At 41.2% G+C, this 26,227-nt stretch overlaps 1 protein-coding gene across 1 annotated transcript in view; it reads right to left on the reverse strand.

Moving 5' to 3' along the window:
* The window catches only part of Ccn, a 1,015,103-nt gene that overhangs the window by 391,173 nt on the left and 597,703 nt on the right, over positions 1–26,227 (reverse strand). The window contains exon 3 of the mRNA XM_067148009.2: positions 5,648–5,739. Coding sequence (XP_067004110.2) covers positions 5,648–5,739 — 92 coding nt within the window. The remainder of the gene's footprint in view (positions 1–5,647; positions 5,740–26,227) is intronic.

Genomic DNA, 26,227 nt, shown 5'->3' on the forward strand with positions numbered 1-26,227 from the left:
AACGTGAAATAAATAAATAAATAAATAAATAAATAAATAAATCTATATAAATAAAATTGTTCGTGTCTGTTTGTTTGTCTGTCTGTTTGTTCCACCATCACGTCGAAACGGCTGGATAGATCTCAACCAAACATCATATTTAGAGTATACTCATCCCGGGGAAGGTTTCGATATGCATATCATTTTAAAATCATTGAATACACGGGGGTTTATAGGAAAACCAGAATGGTTTTTCTACCATCACAGCGAAACGGCTGGATAGATCTTAACCAAACTTCATATTTAGAGTATACTCCTCCCGGGGAAGGTTTCGATATGCATATCATTTTAAAATCTTTGAATACACGGGAGGTTTATAGGAAAACCAGAATGGTTTTTCCGCCACCACGTCGAAACGGCTGGATAGATCTCAACCAAACTTCATATTTAGAGTATACTCCTCCCGGGGAAGGTTTCGATGTGCATATCATTTTAAAATCTTTGAATACACGGGGGGTTTATAGGAAAACCAGAATGGTTTTTCCACCATCACGTCGAAACGGCTGGATAGATCCAACCAAACTTCATATTTACAGTATACTCCCCCCGGGGAAGGTTTCGATATGCATATCATTTTAAAATCTTTGAATACACGGGGGGTTTATAGGAAAACCAGAATGGTTTTTCCACCATCACGTCGAAACGGCTGGATAGATCTCAACCAAATTTCATATTTAGAGTATACTCATCCCGGGGAAGGTTTGGATATGCATATCATTTTAAAATCTTTGAATACATGGGGGGTTTATAGGAACACCAGAATGGTTTTTCCACCATCACGTCGAAACGGCTGGATAGATCCCAACCAAACTTCATATTTGGAGTATACTCCTCCCGGGGAAGGTTTCGATATGCATATCATTTTAAAATCTTTGAATACACGGGGGTTTATAGGAAAACCAGAATGGTTTTTCCACCATCACGTCGAAACGGCTGGATAGATCTCAACCGAATTTCATATTTAGAGTATACTCATCCCGGGGAAGGTTTCGATATGCATTTCATTTTAAAATCTTTGAATACACGGGGGATTTATAGGAACACCAGAATGGTTTTTCCACCATCACGTCGAAACGGCTGGATAGATCTCAACTAAACTTCATATTTAGAGTATACTCCTCCCGGGGAAGATTTCGATATGCATATCATTTTAAAATCTTTGAATACACGGGGGGTTTATAGGGAAACCAGAATGGTTTTTCCACCATCACGTCGAAACGGCTGGATAGATCTCAACCAAACTTCATATTTAGAGTATACTCATCCCGGGGAAGGTTTCGATATGCATATCATTTTAAAATCTTTGAATACACGGGGTTTTATAGGAAAACCAGAATGGTTTTTCCACCATCACGTCGAAACGGCTGGATAGATCTCAACCAAATTTCATATTTAGAGTATACTCATCCCGGGGAAGGTTTCGATATGCATATCATTTTAAAATCCTTGAATACACGGGGGGTTTATAGGAAAACCAGAATGGTTTTTCCACCATCACGTCGAAACGGCTGGATAGATCTCAACCAAACTTCATATTTAGAGTATACTCCTCCCGGGAAAGGTTTCGATATGCATATCATTTTAAAATCTTTGAATACACGGGGGGTTTATAGTAAAACCAGAATGGCTTTTCCACCATCACGTCGAAACGGCTGGATAGATCTCAACCAAATTTCATATTTAGAGTATACTCATCCCGGGGAAGGTTTCGATGTGCATATAATTTTAAAGTCTTTGAATAGACGGGGGTTTATAGGAAAACCAGAATGGTTTTTCCACCATCACGTCGAAACGGCTCGATAGATCTCAACTAAACTTCATATTTAGGGTATACTCCTCCCGGGGAAGGTTTCGATATGCATATCATTTTATAACTTTGAATACACGGGGGTTTATAGGAAAACCAGAATGGTTTTTCCACCATCACGTCGAAACGGCTGGATAGATCTCAACCAAACTTCATATTTAGAGTATACTCATCCCGGGGAAGGTTTCGATATGCATATAATTTTAAAGTCTTTGAATAGACGGGGGTTTATAGGAAAACCAGAATGGTTTTTCCACCATCACGTCGAAACGGCTCGATAGATCTCAACTAAACTTCATATTTAGGGTATACTCCTCCCGGGGAAGGTTTCGATATGCATATCATTTTAGAAACTTTGAATACACGGTGTGTTTATAGGAAAACCAGAATGGTTTTTCCACCATCACGTCGAAACGGCTGGATAGATCTCAACCAAATTTCATATTTAGAGTATACTCATCCCGGGGAAGGTTTCGATATGCATATCATTTTAAAATCATTGAATAGACGGGGGTTTATAGGATTTTTCTCTTATACTATTGATTTTCTGTAAACTTCGTTTACCGTACGTGAAACGTCTCTTCATTATAAACAACTTTCGTTATGTTCATAATTTACCTTACTCTTTACATGACGGAGAAATTTACAATTTTCTGCTGGTACCATGCTCTGCATTGAGTGACCGACAGACCGACAACGAACCTACAAGTTACCGTGGCAACGTCTCTGACTGCATGCCAGCAGGGAAGTAACGTATTGCCATTTTCCTCATCATGCTTTTAAATTCGTGGTTGTTCCTTAGGTAGAAGGCAAGAGAGGCGTTAATCGGCCTATCTGCGGGATATTGGCGGAATATCGTTGGATGTTATAACCGCCTTCGAATAGATTAAGTAATAACACCATTAGTCATCTTATTATTATTTGTTTACCTAGGAATCAATGGACCTAAATTTCGCCTCTGTTACCGCTTTATTATATCCATAACTCACACTAGCATAATTTATTGAGGGGCATTTGATTTTCCAATACATTAACTTGGCATTTACATATTTGTCGTTATCCGTCTGTCCTCAGTTATAATCCATTTTCTATTACTTTCAACTTTCTTAACTGTATTATTTTCTTCCTTAATTACGCCGTATGTACGCGAGTGCTACAAACTACTGGATGTATTTCCACCAATACTCATATTTAGAATACACCTGTCCTTGATAGGTTTTAGGGCAAATATTGTTTCTAAATCCCTGAACTGACTGGGGGTTTATACGAAACCGAAACAGTGATTTTGCACTTCCACAAAATATAGCCTACACACCCAACGTTAATTTAAATCTACCTGCCTTGGTAGAAATTAATTTCTAAACTTTTTTTCTCATGTGCACCATTTCGATACGAGGATTAATAAGGGAGATATCATTAACGGACCGTTTTTTTTGTACAAGTCCCATCGGACTTAACTCACGAGCGGGTGCGTGTAAAGCGTATTCCTTACAACTTGAAAACTACTGAAGACATTCGAACCAAAATTCATATTTAGCATCCACCTGTCCAAAGGTAGGTTTTAAACGTAAATAACCTGGCGGTTTATAGGGAACCGAAATGGTGATTTTACTCTTCCACAATATATACAGAACAAGACCAACGTGACTGGAAATCGACCAAACGTGATGGAATTCCACCTCTAAACCTTTTTTTTTTTCATGTGCATTTTGTCGTCAGGAGGATTAATTAGGGAGATATCATGAATGGTCAGTTTTGCAGGTTAAGTCCAGCGGACATAGCCAAAAAGGTGTTTTACATGGAGCAGATTCCTTATCTATATAAATCAAATCGTAACGACTGTGTGCCTCTACACTGACTATTTTGGCGAAATTTTCGTACAGCTTTCCTTTTAAGGGGTAATAATGACCATCTGCATAATTTTTGGTTTAGTTTCCTGAAAGTCCTAATTTTTACCCGCCTCGCCCAAAATCCAGATTGCGGCATAATCTGCCAGAAGAAAAAGAAGATAATTGAAATTTGACAAAATTATACGTTTTAGCCCGTAACGAACGGAAAACATCCAAGATCATTAAATTTTTCACTTTTTATCCCCGAAGAATATCGAAATATGCAGGCAATTTTAATGATGGTGCAGACCTTCGGTAATTCCTATCACATAACAGATTGCACAATCTCCGTTCAATTTGGAATGATCTACAACCTTGGTCTTATGACTTTTTGCCGTATCTGTATCCCTTTTACGTTTGATTTTTCTCTATTAATGGATGTTAAGTCAATTTGGAATTTTCACATGCATAATTCATACCTTCGATTACTTATATGAAATACAGAATCATCAAACTCTTCACGAAAATTGGCCCACCCAGAAGCCATATATGAGCCAAATGCTATGTATGTAGCTGTCACATAATTATCCGAAAAGTAATGTAATGTGAGATAATCTTACAAGAACGTTACCCTGTTCCACGTTTCTAACTCAATCTGACCCAAGAATAGATGACATATCATAGGACCAGCCATTTAGGCCACTAAATCCGGCGTGTCTTATGGTATAATCCTTTGTCGATATGACGTACGTTTAGTAGCAGTTAATCTGTAAATGAAGGTCTTCAATATTGTAAACACGAATATGCTTTCGTATGTCGATTTGTGTATATTCACTGATGTCGATTTGTAGCGATCGAGAAAGGGTGGGTCTGCTATTGTAATCAGTACTCCCCACACCGACTTTGACTGGCAGTATGAAAGGGTTCCTTCTCCAACTCCTGTGTAACTGTCATTAGTAAGGAAGGTCTACAATTGTAATGAATAGTTCACTTCTCGATTTGACTTGCAGAAGGCAAGTGAGCATGCAGTTTTGTTTAAAACTCCCCTACCCGATTGTGTTTGGCAGTAGGCAAGGGTGCCCGCCATTATAAAAAAATGTCCTCATCTAAAATGTGACTGTCATTAGGCATAGTGGCCTGCTATTTTGACGGAAACTCACCAACTTGGTGTGACTGGCAGTAAGCTGGTTGGAAGTAGGAAAATGGGCCTGGCATTATAATGATAACTGCACAACTCAATTTCGAGTGATAGTAGGGTAATTGCCTGCCATTATAATAAAAACTGTAATCTGTCTGGAAGTAGGAAAGGGGGCTGCCATTTTAACGAAAACTCCCCAAATCGATTCTGTCCGCATAGTAGGCAATGGGGCCTGCAATTATAATGTAAACTTCCCAACTCGATTGTGAATGGCAGTAGGCAAGTGAGCCTGCCGTTATATCACAAATCCATAACAAACACTTTACATTGGAAACAACGTACGGGGACCTCCCCATGCTCTTCCTCGGATAACGCTAAGAGACGTGCAATTTTAAAACAATCTTATTTACTCCATGCACACTATTTACTTCGATATTCGAATACAATGTAGAATACCGTAGCGAAGCACGGGTACATTCGCTAGAAAATAAATAAATAAATAAATTTATTGATCTTACGTCCCACTAACTATATTTTGACGGTTTTGGAGACGCCGAGGTGCCGAAATTTTGTCCCACATGAGTTATTTTATGTGCTAATGAATCTAGCGACATGATGCTGACGTATTTGAGCACCTTAAAATACCAACGGACTCAGCAAGGATCGCACCTGCTAAGTTGGGGACAGAAGGCCAGCGCCTCCACCGTCTGAGCCACTCTGCCCGGAAAATGAAGAGATATCTTAAAGTTAAAAATATATTATAACCATATCAAAGATAATGAACTTATTGCATAAAATTATTCCATAGGAACAATAATAAAAATGTTGACTTACTTGGCAGGCACACTGTGTTCTGCAATCCAGCAGGAAAGTTTCCCCATTGTCGTAAGTCCGATTGTAAACGGTGCAGGGAAGTCCCTTGATCGCTGCAACAAACAACAACAACAAACATCTCATTAGAGGATTAGCAAACACTCGATAGCATCTGTAACAAGGCTGCTTCCCCCAATAATAGCTCGTGAGCGGAAATTTGTTTCCCCGTTATCTCCCACTTAACAAGCAAATTTAAGGGAACTGCTAACAGCGTATTTGAAGTCACAGGGTGAAACAGCGTCTGGCTTAGTCTTATCCACGGTCTAGAAACACATGGATTCTTTCAGATAACGAGCAGGCCAAAAGGAAAGAAATATCTCTTCACGCCATTTAAGAACGGAAAATATAATTACATTCCTTCGGCTCGTCCCAGCTATTTCTGGGGTCGCGTGAGCCACCCATGCACATTTCAGTTATGGCCGGGGATTTAAGGCCGGATAATCTCCCTGAGATCACGTTAATTTTGAGATGAAAATCTTAACGCGGTATTGACCAGTATTCGAACACCAACCTTCCGAGTGGGAAGCCAGTTGCTAAGTCACTGAGCTTATCATCCCATCGATTTACACATTAATAATAATAATAATAATAATAATAATAATAATAATAATAATAATAATAATAATAATTTAGAATGAGTTGGCTGTAATTTCTGGTCCGCGCAGGTGTAAGATTACGTTCGTGTGATAGTGAGTTCGATTCCCACTATTGGCAGCCCTCAAGATGGTTTTGGATGTTTTTCATTTTTCAAACCAGGCTGTACTCTAATTAAGCTTATGGCTGCTTCCTTCACTTACAGCACTTTAGAAATACACTGTAGTCGAAAACATATCTGATTTGGTGTGACATGAAAATACCTAAAAAATGGAGAAGAATATTAATTTTCTTCTTGCTGGCCTATATTTCCCAATTTCTTGGGGTCAACCCTATGTGTGGATTCTTCCCATTTTTACGACCGGGTCAACTTCCTGATATATTCATCATTGCGTGCCCATTACGTGGTTTTTCGTATGAGTGTTACGCATAAACGGAGATGTATATTATGATGAAACAAACACTCCGTCCCCGAGCCATAGGAATTAACTCTACGTGGTTGAAATTCCACAGTCAGCTAAGAGTCGAACCTGGAGTCACAGCGTTGACCATTCAACCAAGATGATAATAATAATAATAATAATAATAATAATAATAATAATCATAATCACCGTGGCACATATGCTGTAAGCCATAAGAGCCCTTAGTCTGCCACCAAGACGACTCCTGTCCAGCCAGATAGCTTGCAGGTATTAGAGAGCACCTGGTCAACATACGAATATCCTCAGCCATTTTACTAGGCTTTTGTGTTGGGGCATGCTGCCTTGCGTATCAGTAATTCCTCTGTTGGTGTCTCATAGTTTGATTGTGAGTGAAGACCGTTCGAACCCTCCGTCCAGAATTAAGATAGCTGAACTGGTCGGGAAAGTAACCTTGGGCTTCCGTATGGAATCCGACACTCTACACCAACACCAAGGAGCTAGCAATAATAATAATAATAATAATAATAATAATAATAATAATAATAATAATAATAATAATAATAATAATCCGTTTACCCTCCAGTGTTGGTTTGTCCCTCGGACTGAGCGACGGATCGCACCTCTACCGTCTCAAGGGCAGTGTCCTGGAGCGTGACACTTCGGGTTGCATGGATAAAACTGGAGCGGAGGACCAGTATCTCGCCCAGCCTCACCTGCTGTGCTGAACAGGGGCCTTGTGGGGGGATGAGAACATTGGGAGGGATAGACGAGGAAGGGGGAAGGAAGCGGCCGTGGTCTTAAGTTAGGTACCATCCCGGCATTTTGCCGGGAGGAGAAGTGGGATACCACGGAAAACCACTCCGAGGATGGCTGAGATTGGAATCGTACCCTAATCTACTCAATTGACCTCCCGAGACTGAGTGGACCTCGTTCCAGCCCTCGTAACGATTTTCAAATTTCGTGGCAGAGCCAGGAATCGAACCTGGGCCTCTGGGGGTGGCAGTTAATCACGCTAACCACTGCACCACAGAAGCGGACAGTAATAATATCACTACACAAATAAAACTCAACGTCTGTAAATGTGTAGAGTGCGCAAAGTAGGTTTACATATTACCATTTCACACAATATGTGTCACAGTACCTCAAACATGTTTACAGGTTGCTCTGTAGCCCAATCAATGTCTGAGACACATAGGGACGCTAAATCCACATCAAATTCGATATTGTCTAATAGGGGGCATTTGCTTAGTCGCTGAGTTTAACGCCATCACTTGCCAGGTCATTCGTGTATAGACGGCACTAGTACGACTGAAATAAACACGTCAAGAGTAACAATTTCTGCTATCGATCACATTCGAATTGTGACATTGCTGCAAGAAGGATGGCGACAAGTGGACGTCGCTGCTCGTGTTGGAGGGAGGCGGAGTGATGTCTCCAGTGTTTGCGCAGAGTTTGAGGAGAAGCAAATAGTTGCTGATCGACAACGGATGGGACGTCCACGCAAAACAACTCGTAGGGAGAATCGGTATTGGTTGCATTCAGCAAGTATTTGGGCCAATTCTACTGCCAGTTCATTCCACCAAAGTCTTTGGAGGGACACCACAGTGAAGGACTGATATCAAGGAGAGCTGTTCCGAAAGCTCCTTTTAAACCACATTATAGGCCAACTCGTGTGAGGTGGGCAACAACTCATTGTCCGCGACATCAGGAACAGTGGAAGCATACGCTCTTTCCTGATGTGTAGCATGACCTACATAACAGGAGTATTAGAGCCTGGAGACGATCGGATGACAGACAGGACAAGCCCTTCATCGTTAAGCGCCATCAGCAACAATAGTGTTACGTCATATTTTGCGGTAGAATTATGTTTCATCGTCGTCCGCCAACATCCGCCAACACGTAGTTACAGGATATGCTTCATCTGTGGTCGAGGGCTTTACACTAGTGGATGATAATGCTCGTGCTCATCGAGCCAGAGTGTTCAATCAGTTCCTTGAGACGTATGGCACATAGCGAATGGTGTAGCCAGCATAATTGCGAACATGAAGCGCGTTGTACATGCATGGCGTGCAATTACTCACATTCCTAATCATCCTGCTAACATTTAGTAACTGAATGAACCTGGTATCCAAGCGGGGGGATAATCTGCCCAAGCACAGCATAGATTCTTTGGTGCGCCTCGAAGTTTCCAAGCGTGCCTCAGAGCTGACGTGGCTATACGCGGTACTGATCTGCGACAAAGTGATTTTTTTTTTGGTCGAAATCCCTATATTAACAATTATATACTTTTGTTAATTAAACATAGGTGACTTAGTGTTACTTTTCTATGTATAAATACTTCGTAATGTATCATGTACGTGCGTACACATAGCAAAATAAAGAGTGTACTAAACTGGGAAAATGCAAAACTTTCCTTGAGCACTATATATATCTACTCTTCTTCTTCCACCGCTTTTCCCACATCGGTGGGGTCGCGGGTGAAAATTGTGTCACACACGTGGACTTGCCCTTCCTGGTGGTTGGTAGTGTAGTGTGTCGTCTGAATATGAAGAGGAAAGTGTTGGGACAAACACGAGTGCCCAGTCCCCCGGCCAGAAAAAATAATCATACGCGATTAAAATCCCCGATCAGACCGTGAATCGAACCCGGGACGCTCTGAACGCTGTCCATTCGGCGAATGAGTCAGACAAGCAGTATGTATATCTACTGTATGTATGAAATTATTAATACTTGTACTCACAGTGTGCTCCATTATTTGTAGTACTACTACATGCATCGAGTTTTCATTTTTCCTATTGAAACACAGAACTTAAACAATACGCCTATTCCCAGGTTATAATTGAGAATATTTTCGTCAAAGAAACTCTTCTTAAAATTTTTCCATACCTGCATAAGTCTTTTATGGTTTCACTAAGAGATGGCGCCAGCGAACAGTATGCAGCGTATGAATTTGACACATACTACGTCAATTTGTTCGTCTGACGTTAACTAGCGACGGATTGCGACTGGAGTAGCGAAGAGTCAATTCCATATGCCTGGGGAATCGGGTAGCCGATTCAGGAATCGACTCCGAGGAACTAGTAGCACCATCTATGATGCAGATACGAAAACACGTGCAGCACGAATGTGTTCTGTAATGTGAGTTCGTTTTGGTTTACAACCAGGTAACTCTACAACCCATGCCTGCTCTCAGTATAGTCTTATACGACTGTAATTTGATCAAAATATATTATTCTCTGTTTGAAACTAATCAATTGAATGGATTGTCAATAAATCAGAACTTGTACATGGAATATGACATAATATAACTCACTAATAATATTTCAGACACCAAACAATTGTACTAAAAATAAAACCTTAGCTAATAATAATAATAATGCTATTTGATTTACGTCCCACTAACTACTTTTACGGTCTTCGGAGACGCCGAGGTGCCGGAATTTAGTCCCACAGGAGTTCTTTTACGTGCCAGTAAATCTACCGACACGGGGCTGTCGTATTTGAGCACCCTCAAATGCCACCGGACTGAGCCAGGATCGAACCTGCCAAAACCTTAGCTAGGGTTAAGCAATGATGAAAACAAAAATGGTAATTCTAACAGATTCTCATAATAATATTTAATAGTAGTATGAAATATTCATTACAAATTAAATGAAAGAGAAGGCAGCTACACTACCTTTGAGTTGTGTACTTATTAGAAATGTGACTTAATTCCACACACTTTATACGTTTACACAAGCGATATTTGAAAAGCACATTAGAGTATAAGCATATATGAAAAAGTTGATGTGAAATTATATTTCTAGAGTACAAGGTTAAATTGTTATTTAATTATTATGTGGCACAATTATTGATACCTAATGATCAATAACGCACTCAATTTAAATGGGATTTATACCATACTGTGTTGTATACATAAGAAATAATAAATATTACACGTTCGAATTTGCCCCACTTATATACGGACAACTCACTCTAGTGAGTGCGCCCAGCACTCTCTGCTGACATCATCGCGGGACCGATTCCTTGCATGCGACATTGAACGCGGCCTCGGAGTCGTAGGAACCGATTCTCGCGATTCCAGGCGTCATTCGCGTACATCACTAATATTAACCTACCAACACACACAAGTTGAGTCCGCAAAACACTAGCGTCTGTGTTGTATCGTTCAGTCATCATGTCAGCGTTTGTGCCTGAAAAATAACATTTGCGGCACGCATTGCTTTTCTTATTTAATGAAAAGAAAATGGCTGTGTAAAGTCATCATTTGCTGGTAGAAACATATGGTGAACACGCTCCAACGATTACAACATGTGAGACATGGTTTCGACAATGTAAAAGTGGTGATTTCAATATGAAAAGACAGTGCGCGCTCTGGTAGCGGTACTGTGTAGTATGAACTCTTGAACCCCGGCGAAACCGTTAATGCAGAACGCTATCACCAACAAAGGATTAATTTAAAACACGCATTGATCGAAAGACGATCGGAATGGGCCAGAAGACATGGCAAAGTGATTTTGTTACACGACAATGCGCCGTCTCACAGAGAAAAACCAGTGAAAGACACCCTGAAATCGCTTGGATGGAACTTCCTTGCGCACCCGCGGTACTGCCCCGACCTGGCGCCATCTGACTATCACCTCTTCACATCAAAGGGGCACGCGCTCGCAGAGCAGCACTTCAGCAAAATGGCTCGACGAATGGTTTGCCACCAAACACAAGCAGTTTTTCTGACATGGTATTCATAACTTACCTGAATGACAGACGAAGTGTGTAGAAACCGATGGCCGATATTTGGAATAAACAAAAAATGAAATTCCCGTGAAAATTACCAGTTTTCTTTACCACAAAAACTGGCAAAAATATATGCATACACCTAGAAATTCTGATTTCAAGCCGTACGTTATTCTCTACTTCCGAGTTCAATCTGACGCTGTAGTTTTGTTGTTCATCATATGCTCTGTTCAGACGACGAATGATTCATAAGTCACTCTACCGTATTTTGATGATAATGATGTGCCTTGTGATATTTTTGTTCACAGCTGTATTCTAATATGGATGCGCAGACGTGTAAAGAAAGTATGAATGAAGATTATATTTTAGAAAATTTAGTGAATGGTGATATGAGCCTGCCTTTATTAGTATAGTTAAGATGAGTTGGAATGAAATAAGCTGTAGACACTTTCCAGTCCATTGTCAAGTTCCGGTAAAAGAACCAAGAGGGAACTATTGAACATTTCGTACCAGGACTGTTCAGTAGCTGTGTAAATACAAGGTATTCTTAGACTATTGATGATGATGATGATGATGATGATGATGCTTGTTGTTTAGAGGGGCATAACATCTAGGTCATCGGCCCCTAATGGTGCGAAATCAGACGAAATGTAATGATAATTTGACAGTCCAAAATCATCCACTGACCAGAATTCAAAACGTGATGGTGAAGAATGAATAAATAAATATGAATTTAAAACAACCAGTGGATCCGACCAGGAACTATCTTACAACAATAGTATATATTGACCAAGGAACTGCTTCCAAACCACAATCCTCAATCGATGATATTTGTTGTCTAAAGGGTTCCAAAATCCAGGTCAACGGCCCCTCATAATGGTACTTATCGCTAGGAAAGTAAGAACCGTGGTATTTCTTATGTAGCGGTGTTAATCAAAAGTAACGTAGACTCACAGTGTTCCACACATTGTGGTCCTACTCACAGGTAACGCACTCCTATGGTGTTCCTCACATAATGGCGCCACCCATGGGCAACGCATACCCGGTGTTCCTCACATAGGTGTACTAATCACAGGGACTCGTACTATCCCGCGGTGTTCCTCACTAGTTGCTTTTACGTCACACCGACACAGATAGGTCTTATGGCGACGATGGGACAGGGAAGGGCTAGGAGTGGGAAGGAAGCGGCCGTAGCCTTAATTAAGGTACAGCCCCAGCATTTGCCTGGTGTGAAATTGGGAAACAACGGAAAACCATTTTCAGGGCTGCCGACAGTGGGGTTCGAACATACTATCTCCCGAATACTGGATACTGGCCGCACTTAAAGCTATCGAGCTCGGTAGGTGTTCCTTACATAGTGGGTACTAACCACAGGCAACGCAGACCCACGGTGTCGCTCATGTAGTGGTACTAATCACAGGCAACGTAAGCCCGTGGTGTGCCGCATATAGTGGTGCTAATCGTGGGTACTGTCAAAACCCATACTGATTCACACTCTGTTGCTACTAATCACAAACCTATTGTGTACCTAACATAGTGGTACTACTCGCAAGTAAAGGCGACCCATGGTGTTCCCCGCGTGATGGTACTAATCACAAGTAGTTTCATGGTTCTTATACAATCATCCCTTGGTCGCCCCTTTTAGTCGCCTCTTATGACACGCAGGGGATATCGCGAGTACATTCTTCGTCTGCGTCCCCCACAAACAGGAGGTATTCTTAACCTATTACAAGCATTGGCTGAAAAGAACTTGAAAAATGAAAAGATTCATTAAATCTGCATTCACTGAAAGCGTTGAATAACTAATTACTAATAATTTCTAAGTCTACATTGCTAGTTCCGCTTCGACTATGGCAAGTAGTCAGTTTCAATTCTTCATTTCTTACACGCAGTTGTTTTTCTTATTAGGTGTTCGAGTACTTTTCCTCTTGTGTTCGTCAAAACGTCGTACTATTTGTGTAGACCTTGAATTACTTGCTGCAACAATTAAAAATGTACAAACTTATCATTTTCTTCTAAACTCATACCTAATTCGTCATTAACAGATCAGATGTAAGGCTTTTCAGGCGTTGGCTCTATTAACCAACGTTTCGTTTTAGGTCTGACACTAGACTCATCAGAGTTGGATGTGTCAGACCCTATCCATTGACGCTGGGGTGTATGCAGGTGAACTTATCAGAAGCCCATTATAAGAGGCACAGTCTGATAACTGCATACGGGAGATAAATCTCCACATTGGAATTATTGCCCGCCTAGCAATTCCAAATGGAAAATTCTAAGTTCCCATGGAGGGAATTATATATTATTCACCAATAGGGCTTGTCAAAAACAGATCATTAATACCAAGATACATGCTCACTGCTAAGAATCTGAATTTGTCATGAGTAATATCTATCATCATCACCATACACCAAAGGCTAAGCCTTGTTGCTGCACCATTCTTTTTTCTATCCTGTTCTTTTTTCACTTCCTTGTAGTCTTTATATCTCATCAAATTTCTCGCATCCTCGAAGTACGTCTTCCTTGGTATTCCTCTTCCTAGCATTGTTCCTTCAGTCTCAGAATATGACCTAGAAGTTGTAACGTCTTTCTTTCCATGTCCTTTATCAGTCTCCATTGCTCATTTACTTCCTTTAGGATATCTCGATTCGTCTTTTATTGAGTCCAGCATGTCATTTTCCTTCAAATCCACATTTCATAACAACATTATATTCGTCTAAGAGCTGTTTGAAAAGTAGGACACCTATTTATTTTTGTTCGTGATTACTATATCTGTCTACGTCTTGCCGTTGTCAGAGCAAACCCTTCTGTGTAGTTTAGTGATTTCCACTATTTTATTTTGAATTCCGCACGATTCTTCGTCATGAATTACTTTTATCAGATTATCAGTTGATATTCTGAAGTGTTGAAGATTTATCTAGATACATCTACCATTATGTGAGGGATTAAGTTTTGTTGGGTACTATCCTTTTTTTTTTACAATTTGTTTTACTTCGCGCCAACACTGATAGGTCTTATGGCGACGATGGGATAGGAAAGGCTTATGAGTGAGAAGGAAGCGTTCGTGGCCTTAATTAAGGTACAATCCCGCAGTGGGAAACCATGGGAAACAAACTTCAGAACTGCCGACAGTGGGGTTCGAACCCACTATCTCCTGGGTGCAAGTTCACAGCTGCGCGCCCCTAACCGGATGGCAAACTCACCCGGTGGTATTATCCTTGTATCTGATTGACTAGGGTTAGTAATTTAATGATCTATATTTCTTCTGTACTTCGCTACACCGGCACACAGACCTGGCCATTTTTTGTCAAGTGTCCAATGATTTTCGCACACATTGTTACACCTTTATGTCACTCTTTATTTTGTATACGAAGTTCGCTTTAATGTCACTATCTTTCAGAGCGAGTTCTTAATTTCCAGGTAATATAGTATACCCTACTGATAGGTCTTCCAGGACATTGTTCATGACTAAACTTGGTTCCCTTACTTTCTGTACCTTACATCCTATTGCTCTCCACATTTCTTCATAATATCTGTACAGCGCTAATATTTTATTGTTGCTATTTAATTAGATTATGATTCTCCCACTTCCAAGTGCATTCAATGAGCCTATTCCTACTTTTATTGCTGTGAGGTTTATTTTTGTCTGACTGAGTCAGAATACTGGTTTCCATTTCGAGGTGACAGTTAATTGTTATTGTTGCTCAATGTTCCCATTCATTGTTTATTATAATAATGCTACTGACTGTAAGTCCCACTAACTTCGTTTCTTTTACTATTTTCGGAGATGTCGAAGTGCCAGAATTTAGTCCCGCAGGAGTTGTTTTACGTGCCAGTAAATTTACTGACACAAGCCTGACGTATTTGAGCACCTTCAAATACCACCGGACATTTTCACTACTTAGGAGTACAGTTTCTTCATCGCATCGCTAGATCGATGCACCTGATCGATCCTCTGTCCTGCTATATCTTCCGTGAAATCAGACGCCAGTGGATGACCCAAGTATCTCCTAAAAGGCTGATGTTCAACTTTTAACTGTTAACCTCACTGTATAGAAGCACATTTTCTGCTGTTCTCTCTTCTACACTGGTTTGCATCATCACTACCGGTACTAAACTTCTAAGTGAACTAACAGTTTCAGTGATCGTTTTCTTCAATTTTCTATTCAAGTTTCCACACTTTTTTCGTTGCTACTATAATATCAAGAGCACCCACAATATGTTAACGCACTTCGTAAAACAACTTGAAACAATGCATGTATGAACTTATGTTTTTAATGTTTGACGGCTGTCTGGAAAGAATGGCAAAGGCTAACCCACTTTGGTAATCATATCTCCAACGTTATGTAGAACAATGAAAATCCACAGCCTGTTTCCATTTTCAATAGGGTCGAGAATGGAATGAATGAAGCTCCCTCTAGTGGTGAGGTTAGGAATCGTGCCGTCTGCCGAAGTCTGTCGCACTCCTCTGGAGCAATGCTTAATGACTGGCAGATGGAATGAAATGATAGTGGAGAGTGTTGCTGGAATGAATGATGACAGGGAAAACCGCAGTACCCGAAGAAAAACCACTCCCGCCTCCGCTTTGCCAGCACAAATCTCACATGGCGTGATCTGGATTTGAACCACGGAACCCAGCGGTGAGGGGTCGGTGCACTGCCGGCTGAGCCACAGAGGCTCCATATTTAGAACATTATGAGAATAAATGCCTAGCTGCTCCGAATATTTTGCAATTCTATCCAGAAAATGGCAGGTACCCTCAAAACCTTTAAGTGAAATAATTCACTCGAATGACATTAAATAATAAGACATTAAATAACTAGTAACTTAGAATGTACAGCACACATGAGTCTTCAAACGAGCGCAATTTAGGAGAGTTAAAAAAACCTCTTCATCAGAGTCGAAGTTTTGGTTAATTATCGCTGGTGGGAGTCAGTAACTCAAGCTGAAACTCCTCACGGAACTTCGTCAAAACTTGGGCGGTGTCATAAGGCAAAGCTCATTAATTCAATTAGAGAGGGGCTGGAGCTTGCCCCATTTTGTTCCACACATCTCCTCATTTGTGAGGAGCGAGAAACAACTTAGGTTTACAAATACGTGGTTAGGAAACAAGACATCACACAAACAAAACATGATTTATGTGTACTAGAAGCATGTCCGACGTCTGGCGCTCTGCAGTAGAGCGTATACTTGCAACTTAAAATACAAAGACCCAGGAGATTGTAAATCAACTTGAAGGGCTGCGGAACTCATATCGGAGAATTCTGGCTTTCTGATATCAAGTTGATGAACTTGAACCTGACGCAATTCAGTGTTACCAACTGTTCTGGCTACACTGTATGGGTCACGTAACTTGCATTCGGGAGATGGTAGGTTTAAACCTCTCTGTGGGCTTTCCGTGTTTTTCTATATTCACATCAGGCGAATTCTGATGCTGCAATTTAACTAAGGCCACGGTTGCTTTCTTTCCAAACATAAATATGTTCTATCCCATCGTCACCTAAGACCTGTCTTTATCTGGGCGACGTAAAGCAAATAACTAGGTCGGTGAATTTTGAACGTACTCAGGTAAGAACCTTCATGTCGATACATCTTTCGACAATTACCAGGTGTACGCATAAGTCTTTTCCGGTTTTACCAGGAGATGGCGCCAGCGAACAGTACGCAGCGTATGAATTTGACACATACGTCAGTTTGTTCGTCTGACATTAACCCACCAACACACACAAGTTGAGTATGCCAAACACTAGCGTCTGTGTTGTATCGTTCAGTGATCATGTCGACGTTTGTGCCTGAAAATGAAAATTTGCAACACGCATTGTTTTTCCTGTTTAATCAAAAGAAAAACCTATGGAAAAGTCATCGTTTGCTTGTAGAAACATATAGTGAACACGCTCCAGCGATTAGAACATATAAGAAATGGTTTCGACAATGTAAACGTGGTGATTTCAGTGTGAAAGGCACTGCGCGCTTTGGCAGACCTCAAAAGTGCGAAGACGAGCAATTGCAGGCGAAACCTGCCGAAAACTATAATGCACAACGCTATCGCCAACAAATTATCAATTTAAGTCACGGAAGGGGCCGGAGGACATGGCAAAGTGTTTTTGTTACACAACAATGCGCCGTCTCACACAGCAAAACCAGTAAAAGACACCTTGAAATCCCTTGGATGGGAAATCCTTCCGCACCCGCCGTACTGCCCCGACCAGGCGCAATCTATCATCTCTTCGCACCAACAGGGCACGCGCTCGCAGAGCAGCACTTCAACATTTTTTAGGAAATTGGAAAATCAATCGACGAATGGTTTGCCGCCAAAGACAATCAATTATTCTGGTATGGTAACTTACCTGAAGTATGGGTAAGTGTATAGAAGCCGATGGTTAATATTGTGAATAAACAAAAAAGGATTTTCCCATGAAAATTAAGTGTTTTCTTTACCACAAAAAGGCGGCAAAAACCTATGCATACACTGGTAAAATAACACTTGAAGGGAACCCGTACAGTAATAATTAGTGAAAAGTAGAACCAAAAATATAATTACTGTACGTTTATCAGACATTTTAATCTAGTAATGTTTCGAATTCTTCCGAATGACTTCCATGCTAATACAGTAAGCTCACTAATATTCAGACCTCGATGTCCTGGACTTCAGATAATTGGACCAAACTTTTCCGAAAAGAAAAATATTATACAGTTGTCTGACTACTACTACTACTACTACTACTACTACTACTACCAATACGTTTTCATTCCTCCTCTGAAGTGGGAGGCGAACCTCTTAGACGGTGACGGCTTATCGCAGGCCGGGAGATTTGTTACGGTGAAAGAGATGCTCGGGGAGGGGTTGGCGGCCGTAGCCTATAGGCTACTAGAAACTCTCCCTGCATTCGCCTTAATGCAGGAGCATGGAAAACCACAGAAAACCATTCTCAAGACAGCCTCGGTTGGGGCCAGCCGTGGCCCTGTCCCGTCTCCCGAATGCAGAGGCGTAGAGGCACGGTAGAGCCGTGAGCACCCCTCCGCTGCTTAGGTGGCCGGTCAGAGTGCAGAGCTATCGGACCAGGGACCAGCCGCGGCCACCTATGGGCAGAGACCCACTCTGCATCTATCTGCCCAGTTGACTTGTATGTTTATAACGATATAAAGTAATGCTGTGCACAGGGGATGGTGGAGAAATAGTGACGCAGTGCTACTCACCCTGCCATCTGCTGGAATACACTTCTTTTTGAAAGAAATATGTACTGTGGACTACAAATTTTGAGAGATTATAAGTCAGTGAATACCATCACACATTGTTATAGGACTATGAAAACTCGGCCCACTAAAGAAGATATTCGGGAGTGTTCAAACAGAGAACATGGAGGTACTGCATAACAGATAATTAATTCATGAATTAAATTAATCATGCATATAAATAATTAATTAGACAGATAAACTGAAACGTAATGTTTTTAAAGCGGAAATCAACAAGTACTCTACCAAAATCTTAATCATACCGTAACACGGATATATTTTGCAATTTCATGGTGTTAGTTTGCATCAAATGTGAAAAGAGATTTACCCCCTTCTGCTGGACAGAAATCTGACTAAAGTGATGTAGATTAGCCACAGTCCAATAAATGGAACTTCAAAGCATGCCTTGAATTTTTTTTTTTTACAGATATTCCTGCCATTTGTGGTTACACTGTTTTCAGGCGTCAATTATTGTGATGAATAATCTGATCCCAACCCGAATTTATTTATAAATTTTTGCAAGTTATTTTTTATTTCTGTGCAGTTAAGCCAGTTTAGTGGTCGTTCTCGCACTGACAAGTTCAAAACAAATTCTTCGGAGTAATTTATATTGTTTTTAAGGAATAAACTAGGTGAGGAGAGTAGCGGCGGTTGAGAAGTAAAAGTGCGGGGCAAAGAAAATAATATACAGACAACAAACAGCTTTGAGGGATATAGAGGACGGGGGGAGAGGGTGAGGGGATAAATATATACATCAAAACTGAAAAAGAAAAGCTAAAAAATGGTAAGGATTTTTATGCTCCCTGAGTGAATTTCGACAGAGGGATAAAAATTTACAGTTTATCAATTTAAGTGCGGTAGTAATAGTTTATTTTGAGATTTTGATTCAATAAGGGTAAGGTAAGGGTGTATTCTGTCCGAAGGCAGGTCCGAACCTCCGCAGAGGTGTGCCTGAGCCGGAGTTTACGTACGGTAGGGTGGCCAGTTCCTTTCCGCTCCTCCAGCCATCGAGAAATTGACCACGCCCAATGTTGCTTAACTTCGGAGATCTTCACTGGGTCCGGTGTTTCAAAACGGCTAAAATAAATCTTCCATCAAAGGAACAACAATATTACATATTTATTACAATTTAAAAGAAGTACGATGTGATTGTACAATAAAAATAATTTGGTATTTGAATACACACTAAGAAACTAGCAGACACTAAATAGACTGTCAGACTGATGAATGTGCGTGGCAAACGGATGAACCATACCTCAGTGCCCATGACCTTGGAAAACCAAATATACCCCTGCAGCCCTTCCTCACAGCAGATGCGAAGTCTCCACTACAGTACTTGCTGTGGCCCTATACAAATCGGTTAACCGGGACGAACGATATTTTGAGCATGAAAATGAAAACCTACAACCTGTTTTCCAGTCATTGACCGGGTCAGGGATGTAATGAATGAAGCAGATATAGGCTGTTAGTACGATGGGGTCGCCACTCCCAAAGTGATTATTAATGAATGATAGATGCTATGAAATGATAATGGAGAGTATTGCTGGAATGAAAGATGACAGGAAAAACCGGAGTACCCGGAGAAAAACCTGTCCCACCTCCGCTTTGTCTAGCACAAATCTCACATGGAGTGACCGGGATTTGAACCACGGTATCCAGCGGTGAGAGGCTGACGCGCTGCCGCCTGAGCCACGGAGGCATTTTGAGTATATTTGAGTATAATAATTTTATTAATAATTAAAGCAAAACAGGAAAGAATTAGCTGATAAGAAAACAAGGCTTGTGCAAATTGTTTTTCTTTAATAGTTCCTATAATTCTCAGTTTCAGCCTGCCAAATGAAATAAAAAATATAATGTTTTCTCCACAAAGTGGGGGAGGTGACGGGTACCTCCTCGCGCCCACCCACTAATCGCCGCTGCTGGGTGAGGATACAGAAAACTTCAATTTATTCAACAGTTTATAATATAAATTAAGTTATGACTTCTTTTTGTTGCAAATTGTGTTCTTTTTCTTATGGCTACTTGCAGTGGCAGAAATAAATTTAAATAAATAAACTGAAAGGACATCACCTCTTGGTGAAAGCCACAACCTGAGCTTTACGCTGTTCATGCCATTGTCTGCTGCCTATCTGACAACACTGTCGAGGACTTTTTTCAGTCGCTCACAACCTGTACCTTATTAATTACTCTATACTTTATAACACCATCCGCAAATATTTCTTATTCCAATATAATATACACGCAAGAAAATACAAAGGTTCAATAATTCTTCCTTGAGGTACCCCCTTATTAATTATACGACCGGGCGAGTTGGCCGTGCGCGTTGAGGCGCGCGGCTGTGAGCTTGCATCCGGGAGATAGTAGGTTCGAATCCCACTATCGGCAGCCCTGAAGATGGTTTTCCGTGGTTTCCCATTTTCACACCAGGAAAATGCTGGGGCTGTACCCTAATTAAGGCCACGGCCGCTTCCTTCCAACTCCTAGGCCTTTCCTAGCCCATCGTCGCCATAAGACCTATCTGTGTCGGAGCGACGTAAAGCCCCTAGCAAAAAAAGAAATAATTATACGATCAAATAATGCTTAACCTACCCTGATTTTTATTTCCATTCAGTCACTTCATTTTCGTCACTAGTCTCCCGTGATGTACCCTATCAAAAGCCTTGGTTAACTCAATAGCGGCGCAGTCCAATTTTGAATTCAGTGCGTGCAGATCTGCAGGTTCTGGTAGCAAAACATAAAGTGAGACAAGAGACCTAAACAAATCTCATTCAATACGAGTCCACGGTATCTACAGTACTTTTCTTCAATAAATAACCCTTGCTGGCGAAACCTAATATTTAAAGAGTGCTATGCCTTTTGGTGTCGGCTCGATTAACTCTTTTTGCTTTCGTTAGACTGTTCTAGTCACATCCTTGGCTTTGTCGTTGTTAAAATGACTGAGGTATGAGCAATGCTAGTAATAAAATTTCCTTATGCAGCCAGTCCCTGTTATGAACGGTATTGGTGCTTGTATATCGGTTGGCTTCGGAGACTGATATGTATTAGCAACATCTAGCTCTGTGAGGAAAGCAACGAGAAATTACCTCATTCCTCATTTCCCTAGTACGTTCTTCAGTAACGCCTGAGCCATCTACGTCATTAATCGCTAGAGCTGTTCAATATCAAGCGAACCTTCGGGTTGAATACTCAACATACTGTATATGTCATACATGTATTTGTTATTTTTATGACCATTGGTTTCTATTTCTGTCGGTTTATTCTGAGATTTCGAAGCGAGTATTTATCTCCTTATTGATCCAGTAGTAACTTGAGTGACGTAGTCAAAAGTAGGCCGGCCTCCTTTCATCCATAATGGAGCCAATCTAACGGCTGCAGTGTAGGATGCTGGAGACACTTTACCAATATTATTGACATTTTACGAGCCCGATGCATTCTCCGCCACGTTCAGCTCTACCCCGCCATTGTCGACAACTTGCTCTGTTGGGAGTTCCCCTTTATTACTGTAATTTCATACTCGCCTGCAAAGCAAACTCTCAGTATAGGATGGCAACATCAAATGATCTCCCTTTCTGATTGTTTCTTGAGAAATAACAACATGACACACTCCTAGTTGTATGCTACAGAATTTATTGGAGGGAGACTTGATCAACTCACGGCTTTTGTTGATAACGTGTCCAAAGTAGGATCAAAACGTGCAAAGGCTGTGCGTGTTCTCAGTAAACAAGAGCCATGCACTAGGCTCTGATATACAGGACGGTCGTAAACAACGTGAAGCGGGTATATGCGCGTTAGAGGAGGTCATACTAATAAAAAATTAGAAAATAATAATTCGAACCTCGCGCCATTGTTACGTTATTAGCTTCTGAAGTAGGCCGAATTAAAATGGGCATTGCACGCCGATGTTGCTAAATCTGTTCGTGAATTATGAACTGCTTGAGAGCCATGCCGATAAATCAGCATCAAACAAAAACACACCGTGGGTTTCAGCTGGTGTCAAGGGAGCGCACTTGCTATGGCGTGATCCTATCATCTCGGAGGTCCGTGTTTTAATCCATCCCCGGACGAGGGTTTTTTTTTCTTCGATTGGTGATGTCAAGCCGGTTTTAAACTAACCTCAGATTTAGAAACACTGCCTCCCAAAACCGATTTGAATTCGCACCCCGAAGTGCCCTGATTGGCTAAATTCAGTAGCTGATAAAATGTAAATATTTCAAATTATTTTTCAGTATGACCAACCCTGTAATACTCATATACCCGTTCACGTTGTTTCCCACCATCCTGTATATCTTGTCATCGCTCTTCTTCATAATCAGAGTGGTCTCTCCTTCCAACAGAGAGACAGAGGCTCGCCAAAAGAAGAAGTTCTATTCTTAGTCGTGTTTATAATGCGAAGTTAGAAAGACGGATTAACTGAAGCAGGGAGAGTCCAACTGGCGGCCGGCAGGTCTTATGTACTCCCTTGCAACTCGTGACGTCATCTTGAAAAAGTCCGACTAGTTGGCTGAACGGTCAACGTACTGGCCTTCGGTTCAAAGGGTCCCGGGTTCGATTCCCGGCCGGGTCGGGGATTTTAACCTTATTTGGTTAACTCCAATGGCTCGGGGGCTGGGTATGTGTGGCTCATCTTCACAGACATGCAGGTCGCCTAATAGGCCGTCTACTAGAAAAAGACCCGCACCAGGCCTCTCTTAAAAAAAAACCGCATTAGTTTAATCTGTACTATTTATTAAAACGCATATTGCCGCCGAACAAACAGTGGGCTCTGTTTTGACTGTGTGGAAAAAACTTCGCAATTCCATATTTTCTCCGCTACACAGAAAATGCATAGAATCATAGTTTCTCTTTGTTTTTTACTATTTGCTTTACGTCGCACCGACACAGATAGGTCTTACGGCGATGATGGGATAAGAAAATACTTGGATCGGGAAGGAAGCGACTGTGGCCGTAATTACGGTTTGCTTAGTGTGAAAATGGGAAAGAACGTAAAACCATCTTCGGGGTTGCCGATAGTGGGGTTCGAACGCACCATCTCCTGAAAGCAAACCGACAGCTACGGGGCCCAAAGCACGTAGCCACTCGCTGGTATTGATATGTTTTCTGGATTAGGAGAGAACGAGTGTATATTCTTTAATTGTTCCCCTCTTAGTAGCCTCTTACGACATGCAAGGTGTACAGATAAACCACCCTTTGACTCCATCTATAGAGGACAAAAGGAGTTCGGATAAATCGAGGGAAAAATAAGCGTATTAACAAACAAACGGTAAGGTTCATGAACTGTGAGAAAATTTAAGACATTCTAGACCCCATAAATATAATAGACCTACTAATCTAATAATAATAATTATTATTATTATAGACCTACTAATCCAATTATTATTATTAGATTCAAAAACGAACGGTCAGCGTGCTGGCGTTCGGTTCAGAGGGCCCGGGTTCGTTTCCCGGCCGGGTCGGGGATTTTAACCTTAATTGGTTAAATCCAGTGGCACGGGGGCTGTGTGTATGTGTTGTCTTCATCATAATTTCATCCTCAACGCGACGCGCAGGTCGCCTACGGGTGTCAAATAGAAAGTCCTGCACCTGGCGAGCCGAACCCGTCCTGGGATATCCCGGCACTAAAAGCCATACCACATTTCATTTCACCAGGAAACTGATCACTCAAACCTCACTTAAAAGTTGTGCATTTCCTTCTTTGCCAGGCATCCTTTGATTTTTCTCTCATCGTGGTTCTTCGTTCTTCTGTCCACTTAGCTTCTGTTTTCTTGTGGTTTCTCTCTGACTCTACTTCCCACTTGCTGATTTTCGTTCTGTAGCGGGTGCGGTCTGCGATGTCGGCCACTTTGATTCCTGATTTTTCATGGTCTTGGCGGATTTCCGATGTCCACCTATTTGTTTCGATGTTCTTTCTTGCCTCTAGTAAGATTCTTGTCAGTCTGTTTTCTGGAAGGCGTTTGATGTGTCCGTAAAATTGCAGGCGTCTTTTTTCTGATGTCAGCCAAAAGGTTTGAGAGCTCCTCGGTTTTTGTACGAAATTACAGTCGGTATCCTTCGTCAGTCAGTTTTGGGCCGAGAATATTTTGATGATTTTACGTTCCTTTTCCAGGATGTCTTCGAGTACTGTTTTTCTGTGGAGATCCAGTGTTTCACTCAAGTATAGTATTTCAGGCTTGATCACGCTTATTATTATTATTATTATTATTATTATTATTATTATTATTAGCCATCCATGTGGTGTAGTTGTAAAAATGCTGTCTCTTATTCCAAGGCTCTGGGTTCGCTTTCCGGCCAGTTCAAAGGTTTTTATTCTGGACTGAGAAGTAGATCGGGGTTTTCTTTGTACGTTCTTTTCTTGAGCTCTGAGTTACAGGAATAAAGAGCACAGTGAGAAAATGACGCTACTGACCTAGTACGTAGATGAATACTGGTTGCCATGGTTACAATGGTATCGGTATATTGATGACGCTAATTATTGCAGATTACGATTGTCAGCAGCAATGACACGGGGGCCGAGTGTTCGTTAGGTGGCGAGAGGCTAGAGATGGTCCGGTGCTTTGCCTACCTGGAGAGTAAAGTCATTTTGGACAGTAGGTCAATGACGGTGTTGTAAGCCGCATCTCACCAGACTGTGATCATCTTTACACCTAACAGCAGAGACATTCATCTCCAGAAATACGTCGTTAGAACGTTTGTGTGGAATATGCTACTGTATCGAAGTGTATGTTCAGTAAATATGAGATGAAGGTAAGCAAAACAAAGGCTGTAGAAATTACCATCAACAGGAAAGGAATAAACACAAACTTCTTTTTGGAAGGAGCAAAACTAGAATCAGTTTCTCACTTCAAGTATCTCGCAAGCACAATCTCCAAAAACAACATTGCCAAACAGAAAACACTTAGCACGACACAGAAAGCATCAAGAGTTTACTATCAGTTTATAACTCTACTATGGGACTGCAAAAGACCACAAAAGAAACCCCTGTTCCACACCTACCTCGTATCGACTCTCACATATGGTTTAGAGGCATGCACTCTACTACACAACGACTACAGCAGAATTCAGGCCAAAAGAAACGAGATTAATTAGAACTATGAGTCAAATTACTCGAAATGACAAAATCAGGAATAAAGCAAACGGGAATGTAGGTCCCTATTACCAATGTAAAATTGAAGCGTAGACTTCGCTGATATGGGCGCTTTATGAGAATGAAGAGCAAGCGATTCGCCAGAAACCACTTCGACCTTACTGTCCAAGGAAAAGGACCAAAGGAACTCTGGATAGACACAGCGAAATGCGGTGGGGAGGAGAAATGGGAAGATGTCATGAAATAGAAGATGTATGCAGACAGGAAGAGATGACAGGCGGTTGCACACCACACTCGAGAAACTGGAGTTGGAAAATGATTATGATGATGATGATGGAAGTGAGACTTGGAGACTTGGAGAGACTGTAAAGGAAAGACTAAGCGCATTGTAGATGTGGTGTTATCGCAAGATGCTAAAGATTTTCGGGGTGGACAAGGTATCGAATGATAAGGTTCTGCGGCGAATAGAGGAAGAAT

This window comes from Anabrus simplex, chromosome 5 (assembly GCF_040414725.1).
Source record: "Anabrus simplex isolate iqAnaSimp1 chromosome 5, ASM4041472v1, whole genome shotgun sequence".
Taxonomy (NCBI): Eukaryota; Metazoa; Arthropoda; class Insecta; order Orthoptera; family Tettigoniidae; genus Anabrus; species Anabrus simplex.